This window comes from Tyto alba, unplaced genomic scaffold (genome assembly GCF_018691265.1).
Source record: "Tyto alba isolate M040663 unplaced genomic scaffold, T.alba_DEE_v4.0 Super-Scaffold_45, whole genome shotgun sequence".
Classification (NCBI taxonomy): Eukaryota; Metazoa; Chordata; class Aves; order Strigiformes; family Tytonidae; genus Tyto; species Tyto alba.
Genome location: NW_024881321.1, coordinates 2793534 through 2812083, shown reverse-complemented (window position 1 = coordinate 2812083; position 18550 = coordinate 2793534). Strand labels below are relative to the sequence as shown.

Here is an 18550-nt window from a genome sequence, read left to right as displayed (position 1 = left end):
ATAAGAAGTGAGAACTGGTTTCTTAATGCAGGCCTCTTCTGTGACAGTTAATATTGGGTGAAAAGGCTCTAAAGATTATTTCCTGGTTTGAAATCTTTTAAGGTTGGCAAAAGAGTGGTAGTGGTTAAGGAACCTTACCTTCTTGGTGAATCCTATTCCTTTATTTTTGTGGAGTTTTGATGACTTAAAATAATTTGTGTATTTTACTCTTGGTGTCTTATGTTTGTATTTCTGTAAAATAAGCATGGTTGCTTTACATTTTTGTATCTAGCAACCTTGGATCTTAGTTGCTTTTCTATTACATGTATTTTGACTTAAATACAGCTTCAAATAAGCATTTCTGTGTGCCAATAGCCATTTTTTCTGATTTTATAAAGTATTTTCTTTGGCTGCCTACTGGTTTGTCTGATAGCAATGACTTCTGCCCCCTCTTGACGCAACTTCAATTTAAACTATTTGTCAGTCTCTTACTTTCCAAAGACATTGTGCTTTTCTTGCTAGATAGATAGGAAAATATCTGTCTGTATCCATGTGTTAGACCAAAATGTTTATTTTCAGAAGAGCTCTTTTAAATCTATAAAACTGTTCTCACATATACTCAGACCTCTGTGGGAAACTTTCTTTAAGCCAAAATTTTCTTCTCTTAAAGTGAAATAATCAGCTACATTACAGTGATTCAGAAAACCAGGTTTGAAATGTATGAATGGGCTCTCTTTGTGGAAGTGAATTACTGCAGATCACTCATTCATGAATTCTTCCTATTGCAGAATAAATGAATGAAGATGACTCATCTTGAGCACATTTTATAACAGTCCCAAGTTACAGCTAAGGGCTATTAAATGTTACTTGACATAATAAGAGAGACCATGTTCTATGTGTCTCTGGAAACGAAAGTTGCCATTTTCATAATAAAATAAGAAAATTTATGTAAATTAGAATGAGTCATAAATACTTCATGCATTGAAATGAAATGAAGTATCAGTATTAAGGTTAGTCTCTGGGGTAAAAGTTAAGCAATCTTAACCTTTTTTTCTTTAAAATAAGGAATAAAATACTTCTGAAAAATGTTTTCAAGGAAATGAAGAGGAAAGGAAGATCACCCCAATTCTGAGACTACAGTAGTGAAACACAGATTTCAGTTCATTCTAAGATTAACTTCAGCTTTGCAACACCAAACCCAGAATGTTGTGTGAAATATTGTGTGAGTCTGCCCATTACCCAGAATATTGTGTGAACAAAACTGTTACAGAATCATAGAATGGTTTGGGTTGGAAGGGACCTCCAAAGATTATCTCGTTCCAACCCCCCTGCCCCGGGCAGGGACACCTTCCACTAGAGCAGGTTGCTCAAAGCCCCGTCCAGCCTGGCCTTGAACACTTGGAGGGAGGGCGCATCTACTACTTCTCTGGGCAACCTGTGCCAGTGTCTCACTGCCCTCATAAAAAATTTCTTCCTTATGTCCAACCTAAACCTACCCTCTTTCAGTTTAAAATCATTGCCCCCTGTCCTGTCACAACAGGCCCTGGTAGAAAGTCTCTCTCCAGCTCTTACTAACCCCCTATATATATTCTAAGGCTGCAGTAGGTCTCCCCGGAGCCTTCTCTTCTCCAGGCTGAACCCCCCCAACTCTCTCAGCCCGGCCTCCCAGGGGAGATGCTCCAGCCCCCTCATCATCTTTGTGGCCTCCTCTGGCCCCACTCAAGCAGCTCCGTGTCCTCCTTATGTTGGGGGCTCCAGAGCTGGACCCAGCATCCCAGGTGGGGTCTCACAAAAGCGGAGTACGTGGGCAGAACCACCTCCCTCAACCTGCTGGCCACACTTCTCTTGGTGCAGCCCAGGATTGGGTTAGTTTTCCGGGCTATGAGCACGCCTTGCTGGCTCACGTCCAGCCTTTCATCCACCAGTATCCCCCAAGCCCTCCGCAGGGCTGCTCTTAATCTATTACCTGCTGTTACCTGCTGCCAGGTCTCACGTGGTTTTGATTGGTTTCAGATAGTGACAAAGCAACCAAGCTGAACATTTAAAAATCTAAATGTAACTGCTATTTAAATACGCTTGAACCAAAAAGAGCCCTAGATTTATTTCGTTCTCAGTATCATCTGGTGCTTTGGTGTTGAGTTCTATTTAAAACTAATTTAATATTGGAGGTGGTTAAGGACCAGTCATAAATTCTGTACAAATGGCCACAAACCCCTCAGAAGGGGCTTAGCTAGTTGCTAATGGTCATTGGAAGATGCTTGTTTCACAAGGCCACTACAGCTTATTATCAAATCCTAAACCCCACTGTCTTTAGTGGAGGAAGTGCGTCTTGTCATTCTGTGGTGATTTTAGAATGTACTAGGGTACGTGGCACTTCAGTGGTGATCCCATAATTGGCTTTAAGGATGACATCACCTCTAGAAATAGCGTATCTTGTTTGTTAAATTACTCTATATCCCCCTTAGTACTGGGCATAGGAGTAGAAGAATATTTATTTAAGTACATGCATCTGTAGTAATGAACAAACTAGCAAAACCAATAAAACGCTGTTAACAAGAATTCTCTTCTTGAACATCTCTAGTCCTCTATGTAGCTTAAGAGCCTGGATAACGAACCCTTGCAAGTAAACCCAGATGTGTATTACAAAGTTTTTAGTGCTGTAGTTTTCCTGCTCCCATTAAGAACAGCTGACTGGAGCCACCCAGGGAAGCTGATCTGGGCGATCTTTTCTGTCTGTAGCCCAAGAAGAAAATGATTTTTCACTGTTGTTTCCATTTACCTGTTTCTCCTTTCTAAATACTGAAATGTTATGTGATGACGTGTGTAAGTCTATTTGCTTCCCTTTTCATTTTCAAAGATGCTTTACAGCTTTTCTCCACTGTAGCCTTCTGAAGACACAGATGTAAGGTTTTATACATCGGTTCATTTAAAAAAAATAAAGTAAAAAAACCCCACCCTAAATGATTTAGCATTTCAGTTGACTTATCCGTTCCTTCTGTGTGAGTGTTGTAGAAGACTAAACGTGATATGCACGGCTGAAACTGGATATGGATACTTAGATTAACATCCTCTTCTAGATATTAATTTTAGGATATCCACTGGAAGTATTTAGAGGGCCTTCATAAAAGGGATTGAGGAAATTTAAGACAAGTCAACTGAAAATATGAGTTCACAGCAAGCTACAGTGGCTTAAAGCCACTTAACTGCTGGTTGAGGATGTCCATGTAGAGTTTCATAGCTGAGTCTAGGAGTAGCTTTACTTTAAAGCACCTCTGTGTGGAAATTATCTTCAATATACACACTTTAGAAATTGTTTTACAGATGTTTGTATTTCCAGGTACCTACAGTCAAACTTAAAATAACCACATTGGTATTGGTCAGCTATGCCAGGAGTATGACTGCAGAGGAGACTTGATTCTTTCCTGTGTTGCAACAAGATGGTGAGGAGAGAAAGTGGCCACAAAGTGTGGTTGTAGCAGCTTGATTTGGAGCTATCTCATTCCAAAATAATTTTAAGTAGGAGCTGCTTGCTCTTTTTATAGCTTAGACTAATAGAGAGTGAATGAATGCCCTTGCAAATTTTGCCAAACAGATGTACCCTTTCTGCCTTTTACAGGTAGACTAGCATAAAAGTTGGATGGAGATATGGCAAATACCCTTCTGATAAGGTAAAGAAATAATGAGATTTAAGCCCTCACTGTAGTGCATGTTAGAATGCTCACATATTGGCTTTGACACACAGAAGAAATCTAGCCTGCAATTCAAGTACTATTGGCAGGTGAAACTTGCCTGTAAGCCCTGCAGCTTTTCTGGTGCTACTGCTAGGACTGTGATGAATTAAAGCTAGATTGGGTACGTCTGCTTGATTCTGTAGGCCCTTTGGCAATAGGCCAGAGGCAGTCTTCACTCCTTACAGGACCATCTCTCAAATTTGTTCTACTAACTCAACAGAACTTGCAAAGTCGTACAAAACAAGGTCATTCCCCTGACCAGAACTAACCACAGCAAGGCAGAAGTCTGTTGTTTAGATCTGGCTCTTTCTGCTCTGAGAGTGGCCATGAGAATTAGCCTTGTAACGGAGCTCCCTCGGTCTTCTCTGGGAACTGCCTGACCTTCTCCTCTGTAAAGTCTGATAACTGACCAGGTCTTGGTGGTCCCAGTCTCCTTCAGCCCTTGAAGAGGCAGTCAAGGATGATACAAGAAGCTGTTGCTGGAAAAAGTTTATCATGCTGCTTTCCTGCCAAAGCAGCTTGCGTTACTGTCGTTAGGATGTCCTAAAACATGCTCTTCCCAGAATAAAGTAAACTTGGCAAAAGTTTTATTAAAAATCAAACTAGACCTGTTTTATCACCTTCTGCAGCAGCAAATAAAACAGATTAAAAGGGAAATGCATTAATTCAGATCTCTTTCACAATGTTGGTTGTAGTGCGTTTTAAGGAAAACTTAATTTTTGTCATTCATTTGTTTAAAGTGTGTTAAATAGATCTAATATCTTTATATGGACAAAACATGTCTATAACAGTTTTGCCTTGGTTATTTTCTTATTCTTCTATTAGATATTCTAACTTGTATTCTATCTTGACTATTTCACACATTTTGAGATGTGAATGAGTTCATAACTTACTATATTCATTGTAATGTGTTCAGTCAGGTTCTCCTTTTCCTGTCTCATTCTGCTGTATATTCTGATCAGTTAATCTTCCCTTGTATTTTCTCTAAACTCCTTTATTCCCTTTTTCACTACATTGCAAGCACCACACTGCAAACCCAGCCTGACTGTAGGAAGGTTCTGGAGACGTTTGTTTGAAATATCAGCTGCATACTGAAGACATCTAATTTTAGGTGTCTAAATGTGTGTTTCTATATGTGGCCTTGGATCTAAGCTCCCATTATAACCAGTGAAGATTTAGTCACTAGCTATAGTAGTGTCAGTGCATTTCAGCTGACATCAGTTTGCACTGAATAGCTCTCCAGGCTCCACTGTCTGTACTGACTAGATCTCCACTTGCTATAATGAGAGTTTAAAGTCCTAACTTGCATGCAGACACATAATTTTAGATACCTAAATGAGATGTCTCCATTCAGGAGCTAAAGCCTGGCTATTATAAGCTGAAATAAGTAAGGCTACATCCTGAAAACATCTCATTTGCGTGTGGTGTTTCACCGTTGTACCCACAGTGAATGTCATTGTCCTCAGGCATTTGAACTCCTCCATCTCTATGAGCATCGAACAGCTCACATTTTACAAGGACGACACCAGCACCTGGAGGTGCATGTTAGGAATGGAGTTACAGCCCTAAATTGCCGCTAGAGAATACCCTTAAAATTTGGTTTCCATGACTGCAATCAGTCATGTCTGGCCCACAAGGCTGTGAAGTATCAACTCAAACTGCTGAGATTCAGGTGCTACTGTGGGCCGAGTCTGGCATCAGTTAGATGAGTCTTGTATGAAGCATGTTAAGCTTGACAGGTCTATGTCTGATGATATTATAATAGTCCCTTGGCATCGCAGTCAGTTCATTGGATTTCTTCCCTGACTGTGCTGTTGATGGGAAGGAAATGGCCCTATGTAACTTGCTTTATGGGGGGGAAAAGAGGGGAAGACTTGGTTTCTAATGTAAGTATAAAGTTTGTCTAATGTAAGTAGTTAGCAGTTGGAACTAAATCAAAGATCAGACATGCAGGCGGAGGAGATTTTACTTAATATTTTCATTTAATACCCTAACATTTAGAATAACTTATGCTGATTGCATCCAATTAAGATACAGAAAATGCTGTCTGGTTGATTGAAATAATAAAGTTTCATGAAGATTGTTATCTTATTAAATAGAGAACGAAGTTTCTCAATTTCATTATCTGATTCTTTAAAAACAAATGGTGGTTTTATTTTATAGAAAGTCAAAAACACTAAGTTGACTTTGCACTGCATTTCTTAAAAATGGAAAGGCTAGAGCTTTGTGCATAAAGGACTTTTGTTAGATCCTTTTACCACAGGTACAGTATGAATACGTGCTGATGTACTGTCTGTTAGAAAATGCTGCAGATTGTCAGCTGAGACCCCAGGAAATGTCTTTATAGTTTCACCCTGTGAGATTCAAGCTCTATTGCTACATCCCTGATGTATAGCAGTAGCTGTGAAAGTATTCAGATTTCTATCAAAGAATTACCATTAACAAAGTAGTATCTTTAAATTCATTTTGATTTATTCTCGTTCTATTTGTACTCCAAAAAGTAGTCACGGCTGCCTTATCTTCTGGACCACTGTCAGGCACATGGTAGTTGTGAAGGCTGGCAGCCAGATTGGGAAGGAAATCAGTCTTCGTGGCAGCGGAGCATCGCTCCTGGCCGTTATTTTTCCAGAGTTCCTCAAGACAGAGCAAGCTCCCCACACATGCCCAGGCTGCCACGGCCATACCAGCAACTTAGAGGGCCTGACATTGCTCTGCCTCCACGCTTTCTCCTTCAATGCTAGAAGTTGTTGTGTAGACAGAAGGCCAAGGTAGCGACCAAAAGAGACTAGGAGGTTATTCTCCCTTTCCTCCATTTTCACCTGTGCGAGGCTACTGTGTTGTCTGCCTGAGAGGAGCTACACTTTCCTTGACAGAAAGTAATATCTAACTGAACGTTGCAACTTTGAATCCAGGGATTTTTTTATTCTGTTCTTAGTTTTCCTTTTTTTTCTAATGGATGAATCAGCAGCACATGGCTTGATAGATATGGCTGTGCATGTGTTATTAATAGTAAAAAATTATAGTTGTCTTTTTTTGACTGTCTGTTAACTGTCTGAGGTTTTGTCGGCTTGCATGACTTACATGATCATGACACTCTTCAACTTCATTAAAATCATGGTAATGTAACTGCCCTTCCCCTTCTTCCTTTTGCAGTCATGCAGCAATCTGCTTTACATCTAAAGCAGTCTATTATCCAAATGAGTGAAAGGAAGGAGAAAGATAACAAGGTCATTACAAACATATAGGCTAGCTGTGCACAAATATAAACAGCTACTGTGTAATGTGAGTTAAAGAACAATTACAAGCATGTAAGTTCAGCCACTTAAAGTCATTTAGAAACAGTGTAATTACATGGGGTTTCAAACAAAGCTGGAAGGGCTAAATTTGCTGGTAGTAAATACAGCTATCCACAGTGCTGTGCTTGTTTTCTTTTTATCAAAGAGAAGCTCTTTCTTACACTGCAAAGGGCTTTCCAGTTGTCCTTCTAGAAAACGCAGTTGTCTGGGGCAGATGCTCTAGGACACCAGCCAAAGAGTCTCCAATTTTTTCCAAGTGACTGAACATTACCCAGTAACTTATAGACGGGCCTCAAGTTAACGGTATTAGAGCTACTAGAGAAGCTGACTTACACCTTCCTTCCCTTTGGATTAATCAGCTATTCTGTGAGCATATGGTTTATCTCCTGTGGCTGTTCTCAAGTTGTTCCTCCAGTAGCCTGTTCTCCAGCAGTTTGACTTATCCTTTCCTTTTAGGCTATCTTCATAATTACCATGTATATTATGTTTCCCTTGAGTGATCTTGACAGTTGTATTCAGAGGATGTGCCTTCTAAGGCAACTGAAGAAAGAACTGCAATAAGAACTATAAATGCTGAACCAACAGTCTATTTTATTGCTTCATTAATAATTCTTAAAAGGAGTTAATATGGAATTGTAGATTCAATAAGATGTAAATTACTGTGAGTGGGATATTAAGGATTGCTCGTGTTGACCTCTTCATAATAAAGTATTTCAATAACCCTAGAAAAATCTTGTGAAATACAGACAGGTCACCTAAAGTAGGACTGTGCTGAACAAAGGCCACAACAGGACCATGGGCTGAGACAAAGTCCCAAAGTAGGGAAAGCCCTACTCATAAAACAAAGCTTTAGCAAGGCAGTTCAAAAAACAAACCAAACTACTGAAGCACGTGGAAATAATCAAATTCTCAGGAAGAGGGCAGGGAAAGAACTGTTGGGTCCCAGAGCTGTAACTTAATGATACTGCAGCCTTCTCTTCTAAGAATCAGAATGGAAGTTGAAGACAGCAGAAAGAGAAAGATGTGTTTACAGAGCGTTGTCAGCCTTTCCCTTTTTCTCTGGTTTTCCCTCAAGTTGCATTTAAGATAAGTCTCTTGAAAGACAGCATTTAAGTGAAGTGCTAGTGTGTTACATCTTCAGCTGCTTCAGCCTTTGAAGAGGTGCCCTGAAAGGCACCGCTCTCTTGACAAGAGATAACTCTTATGGTTTCTGCAGCCAAGAGACATCTCAATAAAGCTCTTAAGAAGCAGGTAGACTTAGAAAATCATATGAAACATACTTAAGTTTGCATTTATTCTTACTTTTTGTAATGCTGTCCATATATTTTCTTTCTTATTCTGTGATCAGGCACAGAATTGTTTTGTTCAATTTACAAAAAAAAAAAAAAAAGGTGAATCTCACCTAGCTGTTAAATTCAGCTAAACGTGAAATCTCATCTGACTTTTTACTCTTATTTTTCAAAAGATAGTACATACAAATAAAGCTGTCTTGCAGGCAGATCCTTGGGAGTGCCTAAAACCCAAGATTCATTTGGGAATTTGAGAAGCTAAACTGTTCTTTTCTCTTAAAGAGAATTTTTTTTTCTGAATTGGATAGTAAGGGATCAAAAGCACAGTGATTACCTCTGATTTAGTGTGACACTACTGGCAGTGCAGTTTGGGGGATCATCTGGTGACTAAGCAATGCATCAATGAGCGAAAATATTTAGTATGTTACAAGGGCAGTCTGAACAACTGGAACCAGTTGAGGTTCTTCCAACCTGGATGAGCTTTAAAAATCACCTGCTAAGATAGCTGAAAAAATAGAAGTATCAGAGGGCTGGCTGGTGTGAGCCTGACTTCCACTCATTTCCCTGACTTGTACTGCAAGTGGATACAAGAGGACTGGCAAGCATGAGGCTTTGAGATTGATTGTTGATGGTTTGATCGCTTCTTCCTGTGGACTTCTGGCCCGTGTGTGTTGGAACAGTGCTTTTCTATGCAGGTTGTAAATATGACCTGATGTGTACGTAGCCTTTCCAATAAAATATCTGTAAAAGGTACATTTTTGTGTTTACTACATGCTTCTGATTCTTACACAAAGAAAGATTGCATAAAAAGGAGGGAAATGTACCTTGGAAATACCCTATCTTTTCTCTTAATTGCACTCTCGTTCCCTTGCTATTCCTTTCCAGCAAAGATATGACACATACTAGACTAGGAATCTTATTCATAGGCCCACATAGCTTTATCTGTAGGTTGTTTCCCCAGGTCGTCCTCTGACAGGGCTTTAAAATACCATCCAACAGCACCAATTTTCCCATAATAGCCTTCCAACTGTGCATTATGTTCACAGAGTTTCAGTGCCTTGTCTTTTTTTTTTTTTTTTTTTTTTCCCCAGTTACTGAGCCTCATCCCCTCATCTGAAAAATAGATCCATTATTTTTGATGAGGAAGAATCTAGTCTCATCTCGCTGACAGCAGTGAAATAGAAGGGGGTTGGGTTTGGGGTTCTTTTCAGAAGCATGTAAACGTATGTTGCTGGATCATCTTGTATGGTGGTGGTGTGCTGCTGGGTCTGGGCAAGTAGTACATTCACAGGTAGACATTTCTGTCTGAAGTGCCTGGGAACATGCCACACAGAGAAAGAGCCTGAATGTCAGGTAAGGTTATATCTATATAGGATATAGATTTGGGGGAGATATGAAGGCCCTTGGGAAGTAAATAGAAGGACTAGAGAATGCGGGTGTAAAGAATTGCAGGTATGCAGTGGAGTCTTGAGGCCAGATACCTGCATGTTGCCTGTGTCCATGCAGCAAAATTCAAAGTGTAGTTCAGAATGTTTTTTGATCTCTATCTCTAAACACCTTCAGCAGAGTTACCTTTTTTTTAATTATTATTTAGGGGTCTAAATTGTGGATGAAATAGGAAAGGCTTGAATGCTAAAGCATGATGCACAGCTAACCTAGGATGTAAATATATCCCTTCTTAATCACTCAGTAAGCAATGCACTCGGGTGTCTTTCAGCTATCAAGCCATTCTAGAAATACTTGGCATTTCGGCAAAGCTGATCATCTAAACAACTTCAAATGGCATAGAAAATCTGTATTCCAGAAGCGGTAAAAAATCACCAAGAACATGCATTAACTGTCTACGGGAGTGTTGCTTGAATGATACCCCTGCACTGGGTGAAATGCAGTTACATACAGTGCGGAGTCATGTATAAGATTAATAAATTATAAATGGGGATCTCCTCACTTGAAACTTGATAAGGAGGAGGAAGCAGGCAAGCTATTTGACTCACAAGATAAGTATTATTTCCAGTATAATGTATCTGTAAACGTTACTGTGACCATAAAATACATCAGGGCAGTTTTTGCTAGTACAGTTTAGGGTGTTTAGTAACGTTTTACAGGATTCTGTTGAGACTTGAACTATAATTTGATAATTCATGTTTACAAAAGATGAAATGAAGCTGATTTGTGGTCTTGTAGAAAAGAGCTATTAGGATATTCAGGAGAACGAGGAGCCTATTTTATAAAAGAAGAGTAGAAGAGTATGGCTTTTTTGGCTAAAGATTAGTTTTGTTAGGTAAGTAAATACCAAAGATTTAAGAAAAACAATAATTAAAAAAAAATGAATAGTTAATGCCAGAACTGATTTAGAGCCCAGCTGGATGTCAAATGGCTGTGAATAACTTTGATCTAATTACAAGAAGCTTCCTTGCTACATAGGAGAGCGGTACTCTAGAACAGCACTCCAGTGGGGGACGCGTGGCTAAAAGAACTGACTGTTTTAAGATTGGTCTTGATGCTTTTACGTAGAAGCCATTTATGATGAATCCTGATGTATGATCATGGGGAGAGGAATGAAGCTGCAGTTGCAGGTGAATAGACTTGATTCATGAGGTCTTTTTCAGTCCTTGAGCCCTGATGGTCCAACAACAGAAAATGTAGTTCTCCTGCATCCAGAGAGCAGTGAAGCAATAAAAAGGCTTCTGCACAAAGGACACGATTACTTTCCAGCTATTAAGTAATTTTCTTGTCTCAACTCCTTAGTAGAGGGATATATTGATCCATACATAATGTATGGTAAAGAGCTCCACCGTATGCCTGTATCTTTTTTTTCCCTTTATTCTGGTTTGGAATGACAACTTTTATATGTCTGAGCCAAGTTAGTTTTTTCATCCCTGGCCTCTTGTTTGGCACAGGTAAGTAGATTCCTTACATAGTTTTTTCTGGCTCTGAGTTCGTTTTGGCTGCCAAAGCAGTGGGTATGTTACTTTCTAAAATGTATTTGGTTACAGAGCAAATTGAATTTGAAGAGAACAGTGCAACGGCATAGGCTTATCTTTGTGTCTGGTCCCTGCTTACTGCTTTACCAGATACTTTCTTTCTGATAATACATATTTATTAACATTGTTGAAAGCTTTTTATCAACAACAATCTTTGTCATAGATGCTCTTAATGTTTGAGCTTACATACTTTCCCTGTGTGGTAACTTGCTTGAGATTTGGAGAAAATAATACCTTGTTGAAGGGATCTGTAAAGAGTTCATTGTGAAGAGTCAAGGAGCCTTTGTCACATAATCCACTAAAAGGACCAAATTTTAAATTTCAAATGCTGAAACAAGTTTACAAGATTTAAATAAAATTTTTAAAAGCCTTTATTAGTTAGCTTGTGATGATTTTCTTTTTTCTTGGCTAACACAGACCCTGAAAAACACTTCTGAATCACTGTCAACAGTAAAATGTGAGGTTTGCAGTGGGAATTGGTTGAAGGTGTTCAGTGATCTGTATGAAAATAGAAACATTTCACTACAGAAGAGGCTGCAGGTACTGGTAGTAAGCATGGTGCCTTTCTGTGTTGCTAAGTCTGACCGAGAACATCCGTTCTTTTTTCTCTGTACCATGATTTTGGGTTAATTTGGGACCAAATTTCTGCAAAGCTCTTTGAACATGAAAATTCTGGTGTGTTGACCTTAAGTCATTAGCAGAATTAGAAGTCTTAATCTAAATGTTTACGTATTTATGATGTCAGCTGCAATGTTATTAAGAACTTTCAAGATCAGTAGTTTTTCAGACAAACTTCTATTTCCACTGTCTTCAGAGCAGCCCCTATTGTAGCTGCATTCATAGGCTTGTCTTGTTATTGGTGAAAAGACAGAGAAAAATACGTCTGTGCGATGAACTGTAATTGCAAGGGGTCGTGTTCAGGGTGTTTGGATTCCACCCTGGTTCTAACTTAAGAAGATTTTAGCTGCAGAAATCTCAGATGCAGCCCAGCTCACCCACTGTATCGTGACCTAATCCTAGCAATCACACTGAATCCTTTGCTTCTCCTGTTTTTTTACCATGGAATTCCCTACATGCCTGTAATTGTACAAAACATGAGGCTGCAGGGGAACAGCCAAGAAGCCAGACATCAAAGACATGCCAAAGCAGAGACAGTATAGAGACACAGTATATAAACGTTGCCTTTCTCCAAAAATAAAGGCTATTTCTTTACCTGGACTTTTACTGTTTGTCCCCAAATGCAAACAGTATCAGAAGGAGGAAATAGGTTAAAGCACTAGCCCAGAATCAAGGAGATCTGAGGTTTTTAGCTCTCTGAAATACCACAGAATCAGAACCTGTAGCTCCTCGATTCCAGCAGAGTCCCCGAGCCATGAGGCTCTGGGGTGTTTCGAGTTTAGACTTTCTCCATGTTGTCTTTTGGAGATGGGCATCTTCACCTCAAAAAAAAAAGGATAAGATTCTAGAAGGAAACTACATGAGAAGGCAATCTGCCTTTTTCTGTTGATGTAAGAGGGATTCCTGTATGATTTAGGTGAAGTCCTGGGTTCTGGTTCCTGTTTTGAAGGCTGGGTCTATATTTTCCATTTAGAAGCTCTTGGATTAGAGGCGTTAAGTGTCTCTAGCGTGGACAAGACCTCAGTGTGTTGCATTCCAGTTTCTAGTGGCCCATCTTCAGCAGAGGTGACCCAGGTTATTCCATAGTCTGGTGTTCATTGCGCTTCCCTAGACAGGAGCAAGCTGCGGGGTTAATCTTGAGCATAGCACAGAATTTAGCCTACCTACTAACAGAACAGAAAGACCTCCTTTTCCTGACAGTAGGCATCGACTCTCAGAAAACTTGACGTACTCTACTGAAATTGGACAGATGAGTGACTAGAGCAAGCCTAAACCAGATGTCTACTTGAGGACACACTGTCCGTGCTTAATGATTTATGTCATTTGGTATGAAGTGACTCCCTGATAAATGCACAGAAGCAGAGAGTTGTCCTCCAGAGGCAGCCGGTGAATCACCCTACTGAAGCCAAGTGTTTGCTTTAGATGCTGCAAAGTGTAAGGTGTGTAACATCAGATGTTTTCAGTTTGGTCTTATGTCTGTCTCATATTTGTCATGTGATGATTGTGTAATTTTCTTGGGGCTTGTTCCCTACAGTTTGTGTCATGACAGAAGGATTTTACATTACCAAATGTCACCTTTTGAATTGTCAGCTTCAGGGAACGTTTCTTTCCCTCCTGATTTGAAGTATAACTGTAATAAATTGTTACTTCAAAATTTATTTTATACTTTAGAAAGCTACATCTGAACATTTGTTTGTGGAACTGCAGTGTTGGTAGAATCTCTGTTGGTGGACTCAAGTGACCACCTCTAATGTAGGCATAACAATAATTGTATGTGGTGAAGAGAGGAAGTTCTGGAGGACTGAACTCTCTCCATTTCTTTGTGTTGTTACGGAAGACCTTTTCATCTGACCAGAACAGCAAACTCACTTATCCTAATGCAAGAATTACATCTAAGAGAGTAAAATTTCTGTGGAACAGAACTGTTGGATGTGAGGTTTTTTTTTTTTTAAATCAGCAGTTATCATTAACCTTTTACCTTTACAAGATTTGGCGCTGATTTTGCACCCTAGAACTCTAGTTGTGGAGCCAGTGTCATTCTACATTTACCTACGTTTCCCTCTTTCTGCTAAGTCATGTAGAATATTGGATTATGAGATTCCTGGGAAGCTGAGACACATCATGTCCTGTTTAGTTTTATGTCTTCCAGCTAGGAATGACCACTCCCAAACTGGTCTCTTTAGAAAACAACGCATGTGGTATTTGTTTTAGATGTTAGAAGGACTTCAGCTACTTATAATAGTTTTTGTTCTTTGTTTTTCTTTTAAATGGACCATCTGAATCTGCATTGTATTCGTTTATGTAATTATCCTGAAGCTTGAACAACTCGGAGGTTTTCAAATGAAAGTACACGTGATTAGTAGATTCCAGAAACTCAGAGTAGTACAACTTTAGAGGTGTCTGCCTTGGATAGAAATAAAAATTTGAGTTAGGCACCAAATTTTCTCAGGGGGGCCTTTTCTGGTATTAACTTCTTGCTCAAGTTTCTGACACTATATGTGTTGTAATAATCACAGTTTGCACAAACAGAATTTTATTATAACCACAGCATTTTCTGTGTATTTTCATCCATAGTTTTAAAATTACCTACCCTAGAATTTGTAAAATTGTTTCAGCATTTATACGTATTGATTTGTATGCTATTGATTTTCTTATTCAATACATCATATTCGTATAAGTAATATTCAATAAGTCATATTCAAGTCATAATCTGTATGTAGATAGATATACACACACATATGTGTATATGTGTATAATAATTTGAGGGGGGAATATTAAGAAATTTGCACAAACAGAGGGTTTGTAAGGGGGGTTGTGGTGTCTCTGAATGCCAGCTCTGAGACAGCAGAATGCGCCAGGTAATTTTGCACTGTAGTTTCAAATCAATGTAGACAGGTAAGTGCACACAGAAAAAAACAACTCATTAGTGTAATAAGTTGAATATAATGATGCCGCAAAGGCCTGTATAAGTAATTACACTGTAATTTCATTTTTGGCACAACCAGTTGGGGGGGGAAGTTGAAGTTAATGCTTGTTCCTTTCAAGATCTCTCTTTTCTGAATCAACGTGCTCTTTTGTAGAAGCCACTGTCTACACGCCAAGAACTGCCAGCTGTTGAGATTCACTTGTGCCGTTCACCTCTTAGCCACAACCAACTACCAGTAGTAGTGCCTAACTTTTTATCTTTCTGATCTGCAGCGCTATATGGCCAAAAAAAAAAAATCTGATTAGAAAAACACAAATTCTAGTGGCAACAACTGTTAGATGATTAAATTGTGGTTTATCGTGATTGTTGTGAATCAAATGGAACATGATTAAGCAGTATGCACAAATATTAAATGCTAGTCTGAAAAAGTTACAGATCAGTACTACTAAGCATAAGTGCTAGGAAATTAGTCTCTCGAAAAAAGCTAAGCAAATACTCAATACACTTAGATTAGAACAAGTGCACATTATTTTTTTCTGCGAAGAATAAAAACATGTTCATCAAAGCTTCTTTGTGTTAAGAATGGTATATCACGTTTGACTCCCTTTGAAATGCAACGATTTATTGTTCACCTGATATTTAAATTGGAAGACTACAAGGGAGAGAGAACAATTTTTTGACATAACTCTTCCACATAGTTACTAAATAATTACCCTAAATCTAAATCTAAAACAGCAAACAGAACAAAGCAATTTAACAATCTAGGCTGCACAGTAGACAACTCAGTCTGTGTTGTATTTCCACATTAACATCCTTGATTCGTTGGTACTTTTTGCTAACGAAGTAGGATAGAGTTGATCACTGTACCACACAATTGCTTCAGAAAGAACGTATAAAAACTTTTTCTTGTTGGAGTATCTCAAACAACTAAAATAATCCTTCTGCAAGCTCCCAAGTTTAACTTCATGTTGTGAAGCTACACTATTCAAAGTCGTGGGCTTGCAGGTTTTTTTAATCACAGAATTGTACAGAGGTCATTGTTTAGAAACAGGTGAAATGAAAGTGCATTTAACATTTAAACATAGAAACCATTGTCACCTTTTTTTCCTTTGAACATATGTGAGGCCATTATAGAAGAAAACCGATAGCTATATTAATGATAAAGTGCTATAGGAACCTGTCATCTCTGCTCTTTGCCTACGAGAAGGGATTTCATGTCTTTTTTTTTTTTTTTTCTGAATATGTATGTATGGTTTCATGGGAAAGATCAGGATCTCATTAGGATGTAATCTTTAGAAATACTGTAGTTAAGCTTCATGGCTTTCTGCTCTTTTATCCATTATTCCAAGGTCTCTGTGATTGAAACTGATGCTTTTTTCCCTGCTTTTGAAAGGAACTACGTGAACGTTTTACCTTCAGTGTTTCCTTGTGTTTGCCAGCCTGCAGTCTACTGATAGATTTTTTTTGTAGCCAATTAATATATTTAAATTGATGTTGCTGCTTTGTCAGCTGCTGTTCCCCAGCCTTGATGGCAAATGTAGACAGATGGATGGGGGAAGGGATTGTTTAGTCAGGATGAATTTAGAGCATAAGGAATATGTTAAATTGACAGCACTGCAAACTGAAGTCTTCTGATCACCTGTGTCCTTGCAGTGCTCACAGTTCCTTCTTGTGCCTCTTCCCCAGCTCAGGCCTAACAGTAAGTTCTGTGTTTGCTTTTCTTTTTTTATTATTACTTGCTTTGATTACATTGCACCTAGTAAACGCAAAGCTGCTGATGCTTTTGCGACAGTTTTTTAGTGCCTGTTAACTTAAAGTACTAATTTGGAAGTATTTTCCAGGCACAATTTACAAGACAAATGTGGACCAATAGGTGGTGGTGGTTGTTACTGGGTTTTGTAATTAATTGTAGCTGCTGGGAGCCCAAAATAAGACTTTGAAGCCTTAGCCATTATGTAAAAGACAGAGTGGTGCAACTATTTGTGGCATCTGGGAACTATTGATTTACTGCAGCCCATCAGTGTTGGAGGGGCGTGCTGCTACGTCAGCGGTGCGCCTATTGTTTCAACTGCGGTGGCCTTTGTGTTTGATCCTGTCAGTGCTTGCGTCAGTGATGCATATCATCGCCTGCGTGATGTCAAAGTGTGGGTGTTTGGTTATAGAGCCATAGTTAACCTAATGTGCTGCAGTAAATCCTGAATGCTATTTCCTCCTGGGGATAACAGTGATTCATCACCGTTCACATTAGACTAATGCTAAGTATAGCAGCGTTCATGAGCCGCAGTATCCACACAGATTAGTATCAAAGTCATTGCAGCTTTCGGAACGCGACACACCGGAGCGCGTTTGTTTGCAACCAGATCTGTTTGCACACCTCCTTTCGTAGCTGTAAACTGATTAGCAGTTCAGCTGAAGGTAAATCCTCTGGAAGGATTGGGCCGAAGTAATCCTTTAACTTAATTGGGATAATTAACGTAAAAGCTTTCAGCTAAAGCACTTGCATCACACCAGCCAACGACAAGGGGTAGGCTACAGCAAAAACCGCTGCGGGATGGCTGAGGAAGCTTTTCTCCGCTGGGGGGGGTGACGCCGCGGCCTGTCCCGGCGGCAGCAGGCCGCGCCGCCGCCGGCGAGGCTGGCAGCGGGCCCGGGTCCCGGCCGCGGCCCGGGCAGGGCGGGGCGGGCGGCGGGGCGGAGCGGGGCGGGCAGCCGCGCACCTGAGGCCGAGGGAGCCGCCCCGCCTGCCGCGGCGCGCCGGGGAGCAGCCGCCGGGCCCCGGCCCCGGCCCGCTGCCCAGCCCGAAATGAGCGGTAAGGTGTACCCCGGCTGGGCCGCGCGGCTCTGCCCCTGCGGCAGTGGCGGATGGGGGAAAGCTGGGAAAAAAAAAAAAAAAAAATATATATATATATATATATATATATATATATATAACGTTGTGGGGAATCCGAGCGCTGCTAAACCCTTCTGTGGGTAATGGGCGGCCTCAGGAGGGGGGGTGGCCGGCAGGCCCGCCGGGGTGGGGGGGGGGCCGCGGTGGCCTCGAAGCCGTGAGGGGAGGCCACGGCGAGCGCGGGTTTTACCCGAGCGGGGCTGCGGGCGGCTGCTGCCCCGGAAGAGTTTGTGCCCCCGCGGGTCCTGCCTTGGCGCTGGGAATCCCGGGGGTGGGGGGCGTCCCCAGGCGCTGGTGTGAGAGGCTTTAACGTGGAGCGATTCTTAATGGTTAAAATGGCAAGAAATCGTTTATCGGCCAGGCGAGCGGTGGCGGTGTCCTCCAGTTTTCAGGTGTTGCTATGTTTAGATTGAGTTCGTCACGGTGCTAGCGATTATGCGGCGGGGTTGATTTTGCTGCTCCTTTATGGCAGCTGTAATGAGGTTTTTACAGTCTGCACAAATAGACGTGTTGGAGAACTTCACCAGCTATTGCTGGGGAGGGAGGTACTGCCCCTCTTGGGGAATTTTTTATGTATTTCCTATTTTTGGGACACATATTCCAAGTGTTGCGTGATCTTTGGTAGGCACCTTGATTTTAATTATTTTTTAAACTTAGAGCAAAATGCTTACATAGAGACTTTAAAAGTTTTCTCTTTCACAGTGAAATAGCAAGTTTCAGGACAATAATAAACAGTGTGGCAAAACATCCATTTAATGGGTTCAATTGAGTTAAATAAAACCTTTACTCTGTTTGATGAGTCATTTTTCAAGAATAATGTGTAAAGCATAACTATAC

At 40.3% G+C, this 18550-nt stretch overlaps 1 protein-coding gene across 8 annotated transcripts in view; it reads left to right on the top strand.

Annotated features, from left to right (window-relative positions):
• The window catches only part of FNDC3A (fibronectin type III domain containing 3A), a 125403-nt gene that overhangs the window by 45928 nt on the left and 60925 nt on the right, over positions 1 to 18550 (top strand). The window contains exon 1 of one of the 8 annotated variants that reach the window (XM_042806034.1): positions 17541 to 17633. The exons of the other annotated variants lie outside the window; for them this stretch is intronic. Within the exon in view, the coding sequence (XP_042661968.1) occupies positions 17627 to 17633 (7 nt within the window). The 5' untranslated portion in view covers positions 17541 to 17626. Of the gene's footprint in view, positions 1 to 17540; positions 17634 to 18550 lie in introns of those variants that run through there. 8 annotated transcript variants of the gene reach the window in all.